General features: G+C 35.8%; 2 protein-coding genes across 9 annotated transcripts in view; one reads left to right on the top strand and one right to left on the bottom strand.

Moving 5' to 3' along the window:
• The window catches only part of LOC122562188 (archaemetzincin-2), a 111,064-nt gene that overhangs the window by 48,557 nt on the left and 46,317 nt on the right, over window positions 1–16,190 (top strand). The window lies entirely within an intron of this gene.
• LOC122562185 (monocarboxylate transporter 7-like) overlaps window positions 1–16,190 on the bottom strand; it is a 32,324-nt gene that overhangs the window by 3,054 nt on the left and 13,080 nt on the right. For 2 of the 8 annotated variants that reach the window (XM_043714822.1, XM_043714823.1), the window contains exons 4-6: window positions 5,255–5,398; window positions 3,402–3,530; window positions 872–1,678 (exon numbers count right to left, since the gene is read on the bottom strand). In XM_043714822.1, coding sequence (XP_043570757.1) covers window positions 872–1,678; window positions 3,402–3,530; window positions 5,255–5,398 — 1,080 coding nt within the window. Of the gene's footprint in view, window positions 1–871; window positions 1,679–3,401; window positions 3,531–5,254; window positions 5,399–12,469; window positions 14,474–16,190 lie in introns of all 8 variants that reach the window. The other 6 variants (XM_043714828.1, XM_043714825.1, XM_043714826.1 and 3 more) reach the window with 6 other exon arrangements.

Genomic DNA, 16,190 nt, shown 5'->3' on the forward strand with positions numbered 1-16,190 from the left:
GCTTGTATGAATTTGGTTCTGATAGATTATTGACTGCGCTCCACTAAACAGTTCGCAGAATGCTTATTGTCATATTCCATATCAGATAATTTTATATTTCCATTATTCAGATGATTTTCATTAATTATCCAACTGAGGAAGTGAAACAAGGAAGTGCCATTATCAAGAATTTTTACAAGTAACATTGAGTTATGTGGTGGGGATGAAAAACACTGGAGTATCTCAAGTATAGTGGCAGACAGGATGTGTAGATTAGTAGACCAAAGAAACCAATAGCAATAGTCTACAGGATGCAGTATGGGAATAAAGATGAAAGCAAAAAAAAGTGTGGTGATGCTATTGATGGAGATGCCAAGAGGAAGAAGAGGTATGCCTAAGGCCAGTTGTAAGGTATGATGACAAGAAACAACAGGACTGGAAGAGGAAAAGGTATTCAACAGGAGGAGATAAAAAGGGAGATCAACGAGTGCTGTGGTGATCTCACACAAAAAGTGGGTGAAACAGGAAAAAAAAACTCTAATGATACTTCAAATCTTTTTAAAATAAGATGTATAACATTAATTTGATGATAACCTGTAAACTTAGTCACTTACTCAAAGTGTTCTTATTTTGAGATTTTTATGGCAGCATTTGTTTTTTTTTTGCATAGCATATATTCTAAATTTAAATATTCTGGTGTTTTGGAGCAATTATTTAAGGGGAAGTGCACAGCTTCTTCCTGAAGATATACTGTTACAGAGAAATACCTGAGATTCTAGATAGTTACTTTTGAACTAGACTAGTCTGTGTCATTTCACTTTCAATGCAGTTTATATCCTGGTGGTATGGAAATTTGGGCACGATTCAATAGTGATGAAAACAAAAACAATACCTCCAATAGGTGGGCCAGCAAGTCCTGAAAAGCTCTGAATAAAGATGTAGATTCCAATAGCAGATGGCATCTTCTCAACTCCCACGACATCATCTTCTGCCAACATTGGGATGTGAGTACTAGCCACAGTGCCAAACATGAATCCATACAGCATGCTGCATGTAACAAGGCTCCATAAGCATTTCGCAAAAGGAAAGCACAGCAACGTAATACTCAGTAGGCTTACACAAATCAGTTGAATGTAAATCTTACGTATGGGCTGCTTATTTAGGACACAGCCAATTGAGAACCTACCAAACACCTCTGTAACTGCCATAGCAGACAACATATATGCTGCCCAGTCATCAATACCTAAGCTAATGCTAAGGGGAATCACATAGAGGTGAGGTGCAAAGAATCCCAAACTGGCAAATAGACCAAAAAGTGCGTAAAATATGAAGCTTTTGTTTTTTAGAATTACAAAGTCAAGCAACTTTGGCTGATTCTCTGATTTTAGCTTCCTATCTGGAAGCATTTGAAGATTTTCTTTGAGAGTTTCATTTGTTGTACACTTTTTACTATGTTCCAAGTTATCACATGAGGTAGATAAAGATTCCACTCCCGAGTCCACAGATTCTATAGACATGCATGTTTCTTCATTCTCCAGCATATACTTGGTCTCCATGGCCACATTCATTTTTTTTTTCTCAATTTTCCTGATAACAATTGGCCGAAGTAGTGCTCCACATACAACAATATTTAGCTGCAGTGCACCTATGATGAGGAGACAATTTTTCCACCCAAGATGGTTCTTCAGTAATGTAAAAGCTAAAGAGAGGGAAAAAAATACTCCATTATTCAACTACCTTCTCGATCAAAGCGAAGAACCATTCAGTAATATCATGATTAATCTTTACCTTAACATTTCTTATGCATGTTATTTTCATATCCCCAAGTATCCTCACATTAAGAGTTTGTCTTTCTTAGTTTTGAACTTTCAATTGTCTTAGGCTTAAAAAGGTTTTTGGAGAGCATTCCAGATTTCTGATAGAAAAATGTATTTAAATAGAGCCTTTAACATTCCTACACCATGATATTTTACTATATTGGGAGACAACACTTAATACCAAGCCACTTATGGATATTTTAGAATGTGTGACCAAAGATTTATTCAGAGGTAATTTTGAAGAAGCATTTTATAAGAGAACATATAGGGATTTCTGCAGAGAATTATATCCTGAGTGCACAAGCACCATTGGAACAGTTTGTGTAGCACTTTAGGGCTGTTGGAGGTCTCAAAGTTATGGTGGTCTAAAGTCATGAACGGTTCCAAGTTCAAAGATTCGGGTTTTGAAGCAATACTGGGTGGGAAAGTGACACAGAGGAAATGTATGAATGGGAATTGGAGAGTAGGGAAATTGACAACAAAGTTTTGGCTAAGCTGAAGTTTACAGCTGAAGTGCTGATGACTACAAGCACTTTATTATAAACCATGGCTGGAGATAACAAACATCAAAGAACCGGTTAACAGCAGATGAGTTTTGTGAAGAAGTGCATCCTGATATTAGTCTTTAAAGAGCCTGGCTCTAATTTTAAGGTTTTGCATCATGTTTGTGAACTGTCCATCTACCCAATCAAATCCTTCAATTTTAAAATTAAAAATAATCTCTTTATCTTCTGTACAAGATAATGCAAGCTTAGTCTACATCATGTTGAAATTTATTCCTTTTATGTACATTCATCATTTGGCAAATCTGCACTGTAATTCTTTCAAATGCCAATGTATCCCTGCTGAATTGCTTTATGTGAAGTCTAACTAGACTTCCATCCAATAAGTTAAAGTATGAACGTTTCAATAAACTTTAATTTCTTATGTTCGTCCTGAAATGTTTAATGATTCCCGTAGGTTCCCATATTTTGGGACATTTAACAAGTACTCTAATTTTTTAGGTCTGAATAAATAACTTCTTACTTCTTCAGTGAACCCATCCAATCCAAATGTATTCACTATGTTTAAATAGTTTGTATTTGTCACATTGTTCATATTTCCTAAAAGATTTATAAATTCCTGATCTTTGTCCCACCCTTCTTGAACCCAGGGGGAAATTCATAAATTGTATGTTTTAAAAGATCAAGTCTAAATCACTTGCTTTCACTCAGCCTTTACTGATATTTCAAGTGGGGGAATTTGTTACTATTATTATTTAGCATTTAGTATTAACTCTTGTTGAGCATCACTGAGAGCAATAGGTATCAGCAGATAATTCAGTTCCAGGCGAATATAAATCTAATCCAATTGTGAATCCATACAAAAAGGTTTGAAATGTAGGTTGATATGTTACTTGTCAGTATGTGTAAGTATTGGTGGTAGGACCAGTAGTAATGAATCTGGCTCTGATTTACATATGAGTCGTCTTAATCTTTGCAAGTCATCCAAATCAAATAAAGAACAATAAATCTTTGCAGCAAAGTTGCATTGTGCTCATTAGCCAACAATTCTGTGAATAATTTGCCTCAATTTAAGAATTATAATGTTAGTTCAGACACTTACCGGGTGCAAAAGTGAAGATAGCAAAACATTCTCCTGTGGATGCTACAGCCATAACAAGAGAACGATATTTATCGAAGTACTGGGAGAGGATTGTGACTGTCGGAAGGAAACTGAGGCAGAAACCTACTCCTGTTTTAGAAAAGAAATAAACTAATCAATGAACTAGCAATGTCAGAATTTAACATGTGCAATTAACTTACTTTTGTAAAGTACATATTTAGTAGGTCTGAGATATGCAGCAAACTTTTTATTATTCAGCACCTACAGGACCAGGAGTGTGCGGATTGACAAAATATCCAGAGAATCAAGAGGTCCACATTATCAATATAAAAACACACACTAAGTAATAGAAATGTAATCAGAGGGTGTCAGTTTGTAAGTTTGCTCACTGAAATGGTAAGTTTGTTCTCAGACATTTTGTCCTCAGACATTTTGTCCCCATGCTAAGTCATGTCATCTGTGAGCCTTTGTTGAAGTCCTGGTATTCTATCCCGCTTTCTATTTGTGTGTCTTGGTCTGTTAAGGTGATATGGGGGTAGGATCAAGGGTATACACATCAGTGTTATACATTATTACAGCCATTTGATTGAACAAGTATATTTACATTGAGGTAAATAAATTTTAAAAACTACCATAATAATACAGCCATTCGATTGAACAAGTATATTTACATTTGAGGTAAATACATTTTTAAAGCTACAATAATAATACATGAATGTCATATTTGAAGTACATAATTTTCACTGGTTTATCAAAATTGCTGTTCATAGGGTGCTGGTTAAAACAAAGTTTGCTGTTCTCCATTCTAAAGTTTTTAAAACAATTATTACTGGCTGCTAACACTTAAAGAGCAATCTGAAGACCCAGTCTTTAACCAACAGAAATATGTCACAATATTTCAGATTGTTTATGAGAATTAAATAGGCACCGTTAATTTTACAATGTGGTTCATGTTATACACCCTCTTACTTCCCTGAAGAATATTATGATAATACTTCTGTTGAGATCACCTGAAAGTATGTCACTCTCTACCAGAATTCACTTTAATTCTTTTCATAGTGTTCCAGGTACTAAAAGAAAGATTTAATACTGTCTACTTTGGATGCCTCACTCCCTTGTTCTAGTTAGTTTCTCAATTCAAATTTAAATTAAGCCTCATATACATTCCATCAGGTTTTTTGGCTAAGAAAGTGAGATGCATTTTTGCAAGGACCTCTTTGGGGCATTGAGTACAAGGCTCAGGAAGTGATGTTGCAGCTTTATAAAGTTCAATTCCAGTATGTGTTCAATTCCAATCATCACACTACAGGAAGGTTGTGAAGGGTTTGGAGAAGGTGCAGAAGAGGTTTACCTGGATGCTGCCTGGATTAGAGGGTATGAGATATAAGGATAGGCTGGACTATTTGTGCTATCCTCACTCCCACCCACTGCATAGCCAAAATCAAGAATTTTGGGAAAGGGACAGGGATAGGGACGAAATAATAGGTAGGAGAAACATATTGCATGAAGATTAGCAACTGCTCGCTTGATAGAGTAGCAGTTTTTTGGCTCCTACAAGCTGGTTTCAGGTTGGGATTGGCAGTTGTAAGTTAGCAACCAATCTTATTGATCAATGAAAGATGTATTTATGTAGGAAACATAAAGTAAACCTAAAATGTGAAAGTAAAACTAAAGAAACCAGAGTTGAATCCATATGTATTATAGTTTCGATTTAGGTAGAATTTTCAATACTTTGGTATTCTTTGTGACAGCAATTTTGTTTGCTATTGTAATACAAGCACCTTTCCTGCACAATACTTTTGCAAGTACTCTGCTGCAGCCTTCTGTCAAATCCATACAGTCATTTCAGTTACCTGAGACTACTCCAATGGCAATGTACATTTCTACAATTGATCGTGCAAACGATGCTGCCATCATTCCCATACTAACGAGCAGTCCACCCAGCATTACTACTGGGCGGCAACCAAAGTGGTTACTTAGTATTGTGGAAAGTGGTGCTGTAAAGAAAAATAAAACAACATAAGCACAAATATATTTAGTACTGCTTAATTGCAGTTTGGATAATTAATTAATAGTCCAAACTCCCAATGTTTCCATTATTGTATAAAATATAAATGTGGCTTTAGTCTAGATGTCTGTTTGAATAAATTGATCAAAGTGCTGACGTTTACGTTAAATGTTCATATCAAGTTATTTGTACGGACCCTTCCTGTACTTTGGTATTCTTTGTGACAGCAATTTTGTTTGCTATTGTAATACAAGCACCTTTCCTGCACAATACTTTTGCAAGTATTCTGCTGCAAGAAAGAAAGACCTAAGCAAAAATGAAAAGTACAAGCCATTAGAAAGGGAAAAAGCCACAGGAATAAAATGCAAGAGAATTCAACAGCTCACAGTCACAAGTTTCGAAGATTCAAAAGGAACAGATTGAGTAAGAAATGAAAATGGGTATTGGAGAAAATCTAGATGTCATACAGAAAGAAAAGGAGGAGACATAATGGAGAAGTGCACTTCATGGAAGTGTTGTCACTAGGATTTCAATACAGTACAATTGTAGTTTGTTCTACAGACTGGAAGAGAAAAGAACCAGTAAGACAAAGAGATTACATCTTTTGTATTACCAATTTGGGTTATATTTGGAATTAGCACAGTAATTTGAGCTGAATTATGAGTATTACATGAGAAGTGTACTTGTATAATAAAAGCAAGTTGCTTTAAGTACAATTAGTGCAATCATTTAAGTCCATAAATAGGCCTAGTGGTAACACTAGTAGTGCTTGCAAAGGTCAATAAATGGTCCAATTGGCAGAAGATATTGAGGCAATAATTATGTAAAAGCAATAGTACATGACAAAAGATGATGTCTGCAGTGGAAAAGGATGGAGACAGATAAAGTCGCAGATACATAGACAATGATAATATTTCAAGAAGAGTAGAAAAATTATTATTCCATATAGCTGGATTATTTTACTTAGCAATCCCTATTGCAGTTTATACAAAATTATACAAACTGCAAGTCTAGCAATTTTATTTTAAAGGCAAGAGAACACCACTGATTTTTACCAGAAGAGTTACAGTTTTAAATTTTTGAAAGAAATATGCCCATGTCAATTTGCAGTTGCAGTGCAAGAATGGGTGCTTTTCTTGGGTAATAAGATTAGAAAAGACAATGCCACATCTTGTGACAGAAACAGACTGACTGACACTGATCTGCATCTCCATCCTAATATCAACTGTGACTTCAAAGCATCTTGATGTATTACCACAAAATTTATAACTAGGTATAAAAAAAGGACCTTCCTATAAAAAAGTATTTGTATAAAACGTTCGGGACATATTTAGTATAGACATAAAACAGTTTAATTGCTGAATTGCCTGTATTCAATAAAAGCTTTTGGTTAATATTCCCTAAACCACCATTCAGACCCATTTCAAGAAAGCTGTGTTCATGGTCAGCCTTGGTGACTGACTTGTAGGCATATCTGTGGAACAGAACTTGTTGCATTCACTGAACCCATGTCACTTGCAGTAAACTGGCACAGCTGTAACAATGATAGCATTTTAAGATTGATAATTTTGATTACTAAAAGGTTTTCCAATAAAATTAAAACTAGGACTTAGGAGTCCTTGAATCATTTATATATTTTACATGACAATGTTATAAGAGTAACATGTGCAATAATGAAGTGGTGAATGCAGGTTCTGTTCACCCACTTGGCTGTTGTTGATTTCATGCCATTTTGCTAAGTGGCCAAGAGCTTCCCCACATGGGTGGAATACACAATGAAATACCATACTGTTACTGGTAAAGATTAAAGGCTCGTAATTTTGCTCAGTACAGTGCTGTTTGTGGTTGTACAACAAAGCAATTTTCTTTTATTAGTAGACCATACTACCAAATTTGTTCTATTTTTGCTTCATATGTTTAAGTGACATTTTTCCAAATGTACACCAAACAGCTGTAGGGATCCAACATGTAATCAGATAGGTGAGTCTCAAATTATTTGCCAGTTCCTGTAACATAAAACACTCGATGACAGATTTGGCAATCTCAAAATTAAGTTTATACTGTTGCAGCAAAAGTGGTCCTTCAAGCCTGGAGTGAAAATAAGTTATGAGTCAAAAAGGGTTTCTAGGCTATCTCTTGCCCTGCAAGTCTCAATTCTTGGACATTTAGGCATGCCTGCTTTTGAGAACAAGACACTCACAGAGGAGTTACCCTGTGACTAAATGGCCAGCCCCATTATGCAGTGAAAACCACTCATAAAATTAAAGATTAGGCTATTTCCAGCAGTATCTCCAAGTTGGACATTGCAGCAACAATTGACTGTGGTCAGAACTTCCTTCAACTTTGTTGATTGTGGCCCTAACAGGTGTTCTGTTAAGGACACTGACTACATCAAACCAGCTATGCAGTTGTGGTTTCAAGTATGCAAACACTTTGCTTATTAGGCTAAATTCTGGTTTTCAAGTGTATGTAGCCCTTCTCAATGACTGGCATTGCTTGCTTTACTGCTTCCCCAAGTAAGATTTTTTTTTTAAAAAAAGTTATACTTTAGAAAATGCCCCAAATTGTGTAAAATCTTGATATATAGACTTCCCCTGTGTAATGAATGTACACATTGCTGCACTGTGCACTGAGCTACATAGATGTTTGATAAATAACCATTAAGTGAAAGTTTAAATATTTACTGTTACTAATTAACCTAAAAATATTAAATGTTCACATACTGCACATCATTTTTTTTCCATTACAAATTACTAATAAGGAATTTCTTTCCTGGTCTAAATTTGAAAATGCACCCTCTCTAGCAATGTCAAGTTTCACCCAAATGTTCTAAGAATTGCCCACTGTTGTAAATAAGTCCAAAGAAAGCACCTTATATTTCTTGCTCCAGTATTATTTAAATATTTCCAGCTGACATGCACTTTAGATCCAGCATGTTCAACAAGCTACAGTTTTTTAAATATGACTTATTCTGATGGTTATTAAAGAATGCATTTAAAGAAACAAAAAAAAAGTTCTCAATGAGAATAAGTACTTTTAAAATGGTCAAAATGCCAATCAATCTCCAGAAAATGGCTATATTCCACTATGCCTGAAAATGGAGCTAAAATTTGAGGAGGATTGCTGAGTCAGTATAATTGCAGAAAGATCACATACAAAGGGATTTATTTAAGTAGTATACTTGATGCAATGTTTGTAGTTCAGGTTGAGGTTTAGGATGTAGGTTTGCTCGCTGAGCTGTAGGTTTGATATCCAGACGTTTCATTACCTGGCTAGGTAACATCATCAGTGGCGACCTCCAAGTGAAGCGAAGTTGTTGTCTCCTGCTTTCTATTTATATCTTTCTCCTGGATGCCTAGCCAGGTAATGAAACATCTGGATATCAAACCTACAGCTCAGCAAGCAAACCTACACCCTAGTATACTTGATTTGTGACTTGAGTGTGTGCATGTCTGTGTGTATCTGGGCACAAATTCAGAACAAAGTCCAACTAACTAAGTCCACTTTTATCTCTTAAATCTCTTTTTCTAAATTAAATCCAATCCAGCTAAGCTTTTGCAGTTTCTTCAAAGTAAAACCAAGAGCTGTGGATACTGGAAATCTTAAAACAAAAATAATATTTTGGAGAAACGCAGTGAGTCTGGCAGCATCTGTGGAGAGAAAAGTGGAGTTACTGTTTCAGTCCAGTGACCCTTCCTCAGAATTAGTTCTGGGAGAAAGTGAGGACTGCAGATGCTGGAGATCAGAGCTGAAAAATGTGTTGCTGGAAAAGCGCAGGTCAGGCAGCATCCAAGGAGCAGGAGAATCGACGTTTCGGGCATAAGCCCATCTTCAGGAAATTCCTGAAGAAGGGCTTATGCCCGAAACGTCGATTCTCCTGCTCCTTGGATGCTGCCTGACCTGCTGCGCTTTTCCAGCAACACATTTTTCAGAATTAGTTCTGTCAGACATACTGAGTTTTTCCAACAATTTGTAATTTTGTTTGCAATTTTCTTTTGTTTGATGTCCCCCATTCTTCAGTTAATACCACAAAGAAAATTCTTTGCTCTGATTGTTTCCATATCTCCCTTCTAGATTGCTGCTTGTTTTACTATTTAAATGCAGGCAAATCATTTCAAAATAAGTATTATATGACAAGACAATAGATTCCTTAAATTATTTTTGTATGCTCTGATCCAGGTATGTCTCACCCTTTAACTCTGCTTCACCTCAAAACCTGCAATATTCCCTCAATATCACAAGCAATCAATTTAACATTAGTTCAATGTTATCAAATGCATTTTGAACCATACTAATAATCTCACTTCGTTTTATTAGAAAGGATGACTAATTTGTTACTTACTCCTTTAATCATGGTTTAGGAGAGTGAAGTATATAAGTTGATTGGGTTAACATTGAAATCCTTGAAGTGTTTTTGCAACAGTCTGGGCATCTATCAACTAATATTCAAATGACAAAATGTAGTAGCAATTTCTGTACACTGCCTCTAGTATTTTTTAAAAAAAATCTGAACTGTACACATATCCCAAAGCATTTTTGGACAACTCCATATTTGAACTGAACTATTTAGGCAATGTGATGCAACATCCTATTGGCTTTGGTTCTATTCTATTTGGTTCTATTCTATTGGTTTATTGTTGGTGTGATTAGTTAGGAATGCTGGACATTTAGTTTAAGAAAACTCCTGAGATCTTCCTAGATTCATCCATTCTTCTATTGCCCTTTCTCAAATGTACACAGTGAGTGAGATCTTTTGTTCCTGTCAATGGTGATGTTCAGACTCAGCTCTTCAAATTTCTGGGAAGGTCTATTGCATGACATATGGATTTAGATCAAGCAGTAGCAAGGTTTTGAAATAATTCTAAATGTTAGCTCTTTAAACTTTCATTGCCTGCAGGAGAGCCTGTGAGCACGTAAACTTTAAAGCAGGCCCCCACTGCAACCCTCCCCCCCTCCACCAAATGGCGTGAAGATAGTAAGAGTGGAAATAATAAATATGGGTGAAAAGGCAACAGAAGCTAGTAATTATTAGGATAGTGCTGGGCAGTGGACAATATCAGCTGGTTAGTAGTGGCAGATTAAAAGAGAAGGCAAGACGAGAGAATAAAGGACAACAGAAGTACAGATACCTTTTTGGAGAGGAAAGGCTTGTATTTTTTATTATTTATTTTTCAGCAGCAGATGGTAAGTATCCATTGCTGCTAATGTTGTCAATTGCTGTGACATTTGGATATACTTTAGTTTGTGAACCATAATAGCAATTTATGTTTCCTCTAATTTTTATGAATTATGAATGCTCGCAAACAAAATCCAAGAATGTGTGTGAATCACAACTACTACTAATTCGAACTCATGGTCTGAAAAAGCTTACTTTCTAAATTCCTAAATTTCAGTATTGAAAAAATTACATTAGAGCAGGTTAGTATCCTGCTTCCTTTATTATAACTCTCTCAAAGTAGAAATGGCAGTCAAGGATTCTCAAAAGCAGAATTTAATCACAGATCTGGCTGACAAATTGATAATGTTAAGGAATAAACTAGGAAAGCCCATTGTATGTTGTGAATTGTGCTAGAAATATAACCATCTCTAGATGGTCAAATATGAAGTAAACTTTAGTGGAATGAAAAGGGAGATATGTAGAGTAATAAGGCTAATGCATTCAAACTCTGTCTGTAAAACACTCTTCTAATGTGCAGTGTTCTCTGGAAGACAAGATCATTCCTATTTTGATGGTAGATACAATCAACAAGGCAGAGGTTCCTTCATTAAATGCACGGAGGCCATGTCAGTTCAAGGAAATTGTGGATCTTCCACAGTATTAATTTGTCACCCAGTACAATTAGCACTGAAAACTTCTGGCAAAGAGTGGAGAGGACTGGAAAGAAATGAAGCTATTGTTACAGTAGCTGATGGTGATTAGTCCATACAGCTAGGTGGGGAATGGAAGAAAGGTGAAACAAGGCAAAGTCTATTTGGGACAAGGTGGGATGGTGGGGAAAGTGATGATCACAAACAGTGGTGAGATGATGATCACTAGTGAGCATGCACTTTTGTAACTGCCACATTCAGTAAATTTCTTTCTTAGTATCGGTGGATTCTGGGTTTGGATCATATTGGTACGAATACCTCAAGTGTTGGAGTGGGTATCTCAACAAAGCATTAGGCCCATTATTTGCATGTTACAAAGCACCCAAATGTTGCTTCAGCTTGGGTAAAAAAAAATATTGTTTAACTACCCAATCCAGTGGATTTCATGCCCTCCATTTGGGATGCCTTGGGTACCTGTGCAGCACCTGAGAAACAATGTTTATTTAGGTTCAGCTATTGCCAGTTAGGATTGGGAGGGGAATGAATATGAAGCAGCTCCAGAAATCCAGTTTCCAAATACAAGTTTCGACATTTTCAAATAAACTTATTTGGAAAGCTTATATTCTTCACGAAGTGATGGAAGATGTAATCTTGGATTCAGCTGCAGAAAAAGCAGCAGTAGGGCAGAGTAAGCAAAATTATTTTAATTTAGTTTTTTGTTGGTTGATTATCACTACTGTTCCAGATGGTCAACAAACATGTCTTTTTATATATTGACTGTGTAAAATGCACTTGGAGGAATATTAATTGTGTGCCTAATTATGCTTGGGGCTAAGGAATAAAACTGAAATGGTTATGCTGCCACAAAAATAAAGTTTTCTCACTGGTACTAATTATCCAATTAGTTATTTAATTTATTGTGTCTAATATCTGTTTTGACGCAATCAGGAGTACTGCTGATATCGTAGTAGTCCTTTGGAGAGTAATTGATTGATTGTTGATGGTAGAACCTGAGTTCTTGTATAGTTCTGGAAGCAGTACAATGTAGGATTGTGTTTATAATTCCCACAGAACAACTTCACAAAGCAAGTGAGAGAAAGAAAGAAAGAAACAAACAAACAAACAAAGAGAGAGAAAGATCACAGGAGCATTTGAGAAAAAAAACAAAGATGGGTTCACAACAGGGCAGGAAGTAGTAACAAACACATTCACTCTCACACACACAGACACACCACTCCCCCGGTCCACTCACGCACAACTCCTAGCAGCCAGTTACAGAGCGGCATTGTTAGAGGTCTGGGAGCAGATTGCCTGTCCACCTTCTCTTCTATAGTAGAGTGAATGGCACAGTGGACCTAAAGAGGGGAAGGGATGAAAATAACTGAGGTGGAAGAAAATATGAGAGAAAAAAAAATAAAACATTAGTTGATTTGTCATCAAGTTTTCGAGTACAGAATGTTATACACATTTGTTTTAAACCAATCTGCATAGGAGTGGACAGGTTACATCATATCAAATATGTGTAGCAACAGCTATGGACGTTGGCACATAGGTGGAGTTAAGATACACAGCCATGTTAGAGTATAATGTTGAAGCAGGAAGGAGCAGATAAATGGCCTGCTCCTATTCCAATGATCTGACGATTGGGTGAGTGAGCACTTGGTTATGTTAAAACAAAATACATAAATGGGGGAGAAGCTTTGTGGCTTCATGCTCACCACCACACTCAACTCAGTGTGGACAATCAGAATTTAAAATTAAAATTGTGATGAAACAGAAGTTAACATTCATTCACGTATAGCTTATTCAAAAATGCACAAAATTTTCCACTTGCAAAATTATAGGCATGTTCTTCATCATATAACATTTTGTTTTGTCACTACCCCTATCCAAGGTTAAAGGCTGCACTCCAATAATGACATTTCAAAAATGTTTACCCTAAAGTAACGAGAGAATTTTTTTTTTTAAAAAATGCCGTGTTTAACCAGGTAGAGAGATTACATTTGCCCTAAACTCTACAATGAAATCTCAAGTGGAACAATAATTTACAGACATAGCATTTCTACAGCAAAGTAAAAAAGATAGTAGATTTAAAAATTAAAACACTAATAGGTCGTGATACTTGTTGATTGATTTTGATTTTGTGAGATTATGCAGCACAAGTCCAACTTTCCTGCCTACTTATCCCTTCTAATGTGAAAATCTTGTAGATCAATCACAATACTGGCACATCTTGTAATAGTAAGATAACAATTAAAAAGCAGTTGTCTTTTATTTCTTTGCTCCTAAATCAAAGTATCATTCTTAACTTATCTCCACTGACCTTGGAGAAGAGCACAAACTGCAGCATTTTACCATTTTAAAAATAGGCAATATCCAAACCTCTGAATGCCCTTAATTTGAATGATCAGCAATTTGATAGCTGCAGTGCTCCTTTCCAAGTAAGCCAAATTTGAAAACCAACTCAACTGATTTGCTAATTTTGGCTGATGCATTAAGGTGGCGACGAATTGAAGGTGGGAGGGTGGGACGAGGGGAGTGGTTTGTGGAAGAGAGAAGGAAACAGGTGCAGGGCGTGCCCTTTCAAGCATCACCAGATTTAGTTGGTTTCCTGACATGCCAGCCAGATTCACCAATGCAAAATTCGAGGTTCTTGCGCCTAAACCACTACCTCCAAAGTCCTTCAAGGATCTAAACAAATTACACACAACTACATCTACAAACATCCAATCAATTCTGGTCAACATGATCCATTTTTTAAAACAAACAGTTTCTTTTTCCTCTCGCATTCCCAATGATTTGTAACAACTTTTTATAGAGGTACATTGAAAATCCTGCATAATAAAGTTGTTCCAAACATTTGCAAACTCTACTCCCTCAATCACTGCACAATAGAAAACTGAATCATCTCCATGCAATACATTTGCATCCTGATTGCTGCACTGTCCACCGATTAATAAAATTAAGGATTAGAACTTACAATAATCCCAACCCTTACTTCCATTTTATGATTTCAGCTGTCAGAATTACTGCAATGAATTTTATACTGTTCTTGATTTTTCCTAGTTTGCATGTGGTTCATTAGGTACTGTACTGGTACACAGAAGTGCTGTTCAGTCTTCTCTTTGTCTGGTAGTGTTGACGTTTGTTAACGTTTCACTTTAAACGGGATTCAGCAGATTCTTTCGTGACCTAAATTCTTGAGCCGAAGTGGAGTAAGAGAATGTTTAGCAGGCACTAGCTGAAACCTGTTTTGCTGTGGGAAAAAGATTTAAAAAGAAAAGAAAAACACAAAAATCTTATGTTTATAAATAATCTTGGCAAAGTAATGTTTAATATTTTTAATATCATTGGACAGAACTTGATACTTTCAAATAACATTCAATTATGACACATTTTAGCTAAGTTAACCACTGTAGCCAACTATTCTGGGAGATAACAAGCATCCCTAACCATGTAAACAGCTTTGATAATATTTTCCTGTACCAGATAATTTCAAGCTGCATTTCCCCACAATCTTTTCCACTGGAATCAACAATGTATATCAAAATCTGGTAGATCTTATCTAGCTTTGACTGAGAACTCAGTCATTAAACTTTTTTTCTTTAATCTTTGGCAATATACTGCATAATAATTTGGGCAGTACAAAGGTGTGGGTTAAAAAATACTGAGACATATTTTGTGGAGAAAGTAAATTATGTAACACGGTTTTCAGCATCATATCTGCTTGGTATTACTATCTGAAATTTAACTTGGAATAACTTGATGAGAGTCAGAAGTCTTGTTTTGAGCAAGTTGAGAAATGTACAAATGTTAAAAACAAAAGAAGTCTCATAGCTCAAAAACTAGGTAATAAAATTGCATATAAGAATGAGAAAGTATTTTTTCTTATTTAGTTACTTTGACTATTCCACTTACTAGTTCAGTGTTGTGAAAAATTACGTGCAGGAAAATATAGTGAGATGGGCATCATTGCGGTATATACTTTTTTTATTTCTCTATTATACCAAATGCAAGGGATGAAAATATAATTAAAGTGGCATTCAAAATTTAATCTACAGGACCATTTCCCTAGTTGTTGGCCAGTAGGACTTTAACTTGCCAACTTACATTTTAAACAAATCTCTTAAAGAAAAATAAAATTAAAACATAAATTTTACAAGTAAAGAGATGGTGGAGGAATGAGAAACTGAATCAGGTCACAAGAAATGAAAAAAAGGTGGAGGAGAAAAGAAAGGAAACTGTTTTGAACACTGAAACTGGAGAGTTGTTTGTTGTTTTGTTTTCGTGTTTGGTAATGTTTCAGACCAAAGGCGACTGGCCTTGGCTAGCACTGTAATTTTTCCATCAGGATTTTGAATTGCATTTTTGTAATTTTGTCTCCAGTGCTATGAACTCACCAATTTAATGCAATAAGGACTAACTGACAAACACATTGCTGCAAAACAACCCAGGTTGGACCAGTCTGCAGGAGACGATTATTGCCAGAGTTGTTTTTTCCATTTTATTGAGAAAGCATATGGCTTCAGACTTTTAAATTCAAACTTGTAACTTTGTTAATGGATCTTCAGGCCTTGCTGTTTGTTCCACGTATTTCACTGTATCAGAGTACACAGCATCAAATAGGACATGGTCAATAAATCTGCAAAATCACTATTAACACCTTCAAATCTAAAAAGGTCAACCTGGTGGTTGTAGCAAAGACTAGCCAATATCAGATTAATGGACCAGACTAAAAATGTTCCTGTTACATACAAAACAAAACTTGGTTTGAATGTTTGCATATAAATTAGTGTTTCAGGACACAATACTGTGACCGTGAGCACATTACAAGCAGATCAAATGTCACTTTGCGTCAGTGCTCAAGTTTGAATTCTATTACAAAATTGAGATGCGGCTGCAAGTTTCTAACATGTGAATATATGGTAAAGAAACAGACCACTTGGGTCAACCAGTCCATTAACTGCCTACTT

The sequence above is a fragment of the Chiloscyllium plagiosum genome, chromosome 24 (assembly GCF_004010195.1).
Source record: "Chiloscyllium plagiosum isolate BGI_BamShark_2017 chromosome 24, ASM401019v2, whole genome shotgun sequence".
Classification (NCBI taxonomy): Eukaryota; Metazoa; Chordata; class Chondrichthyes; order Orectolobiformes; family Hemiscylliidae; genus Chiloscyllium; species Chiloscyllium plagiosum.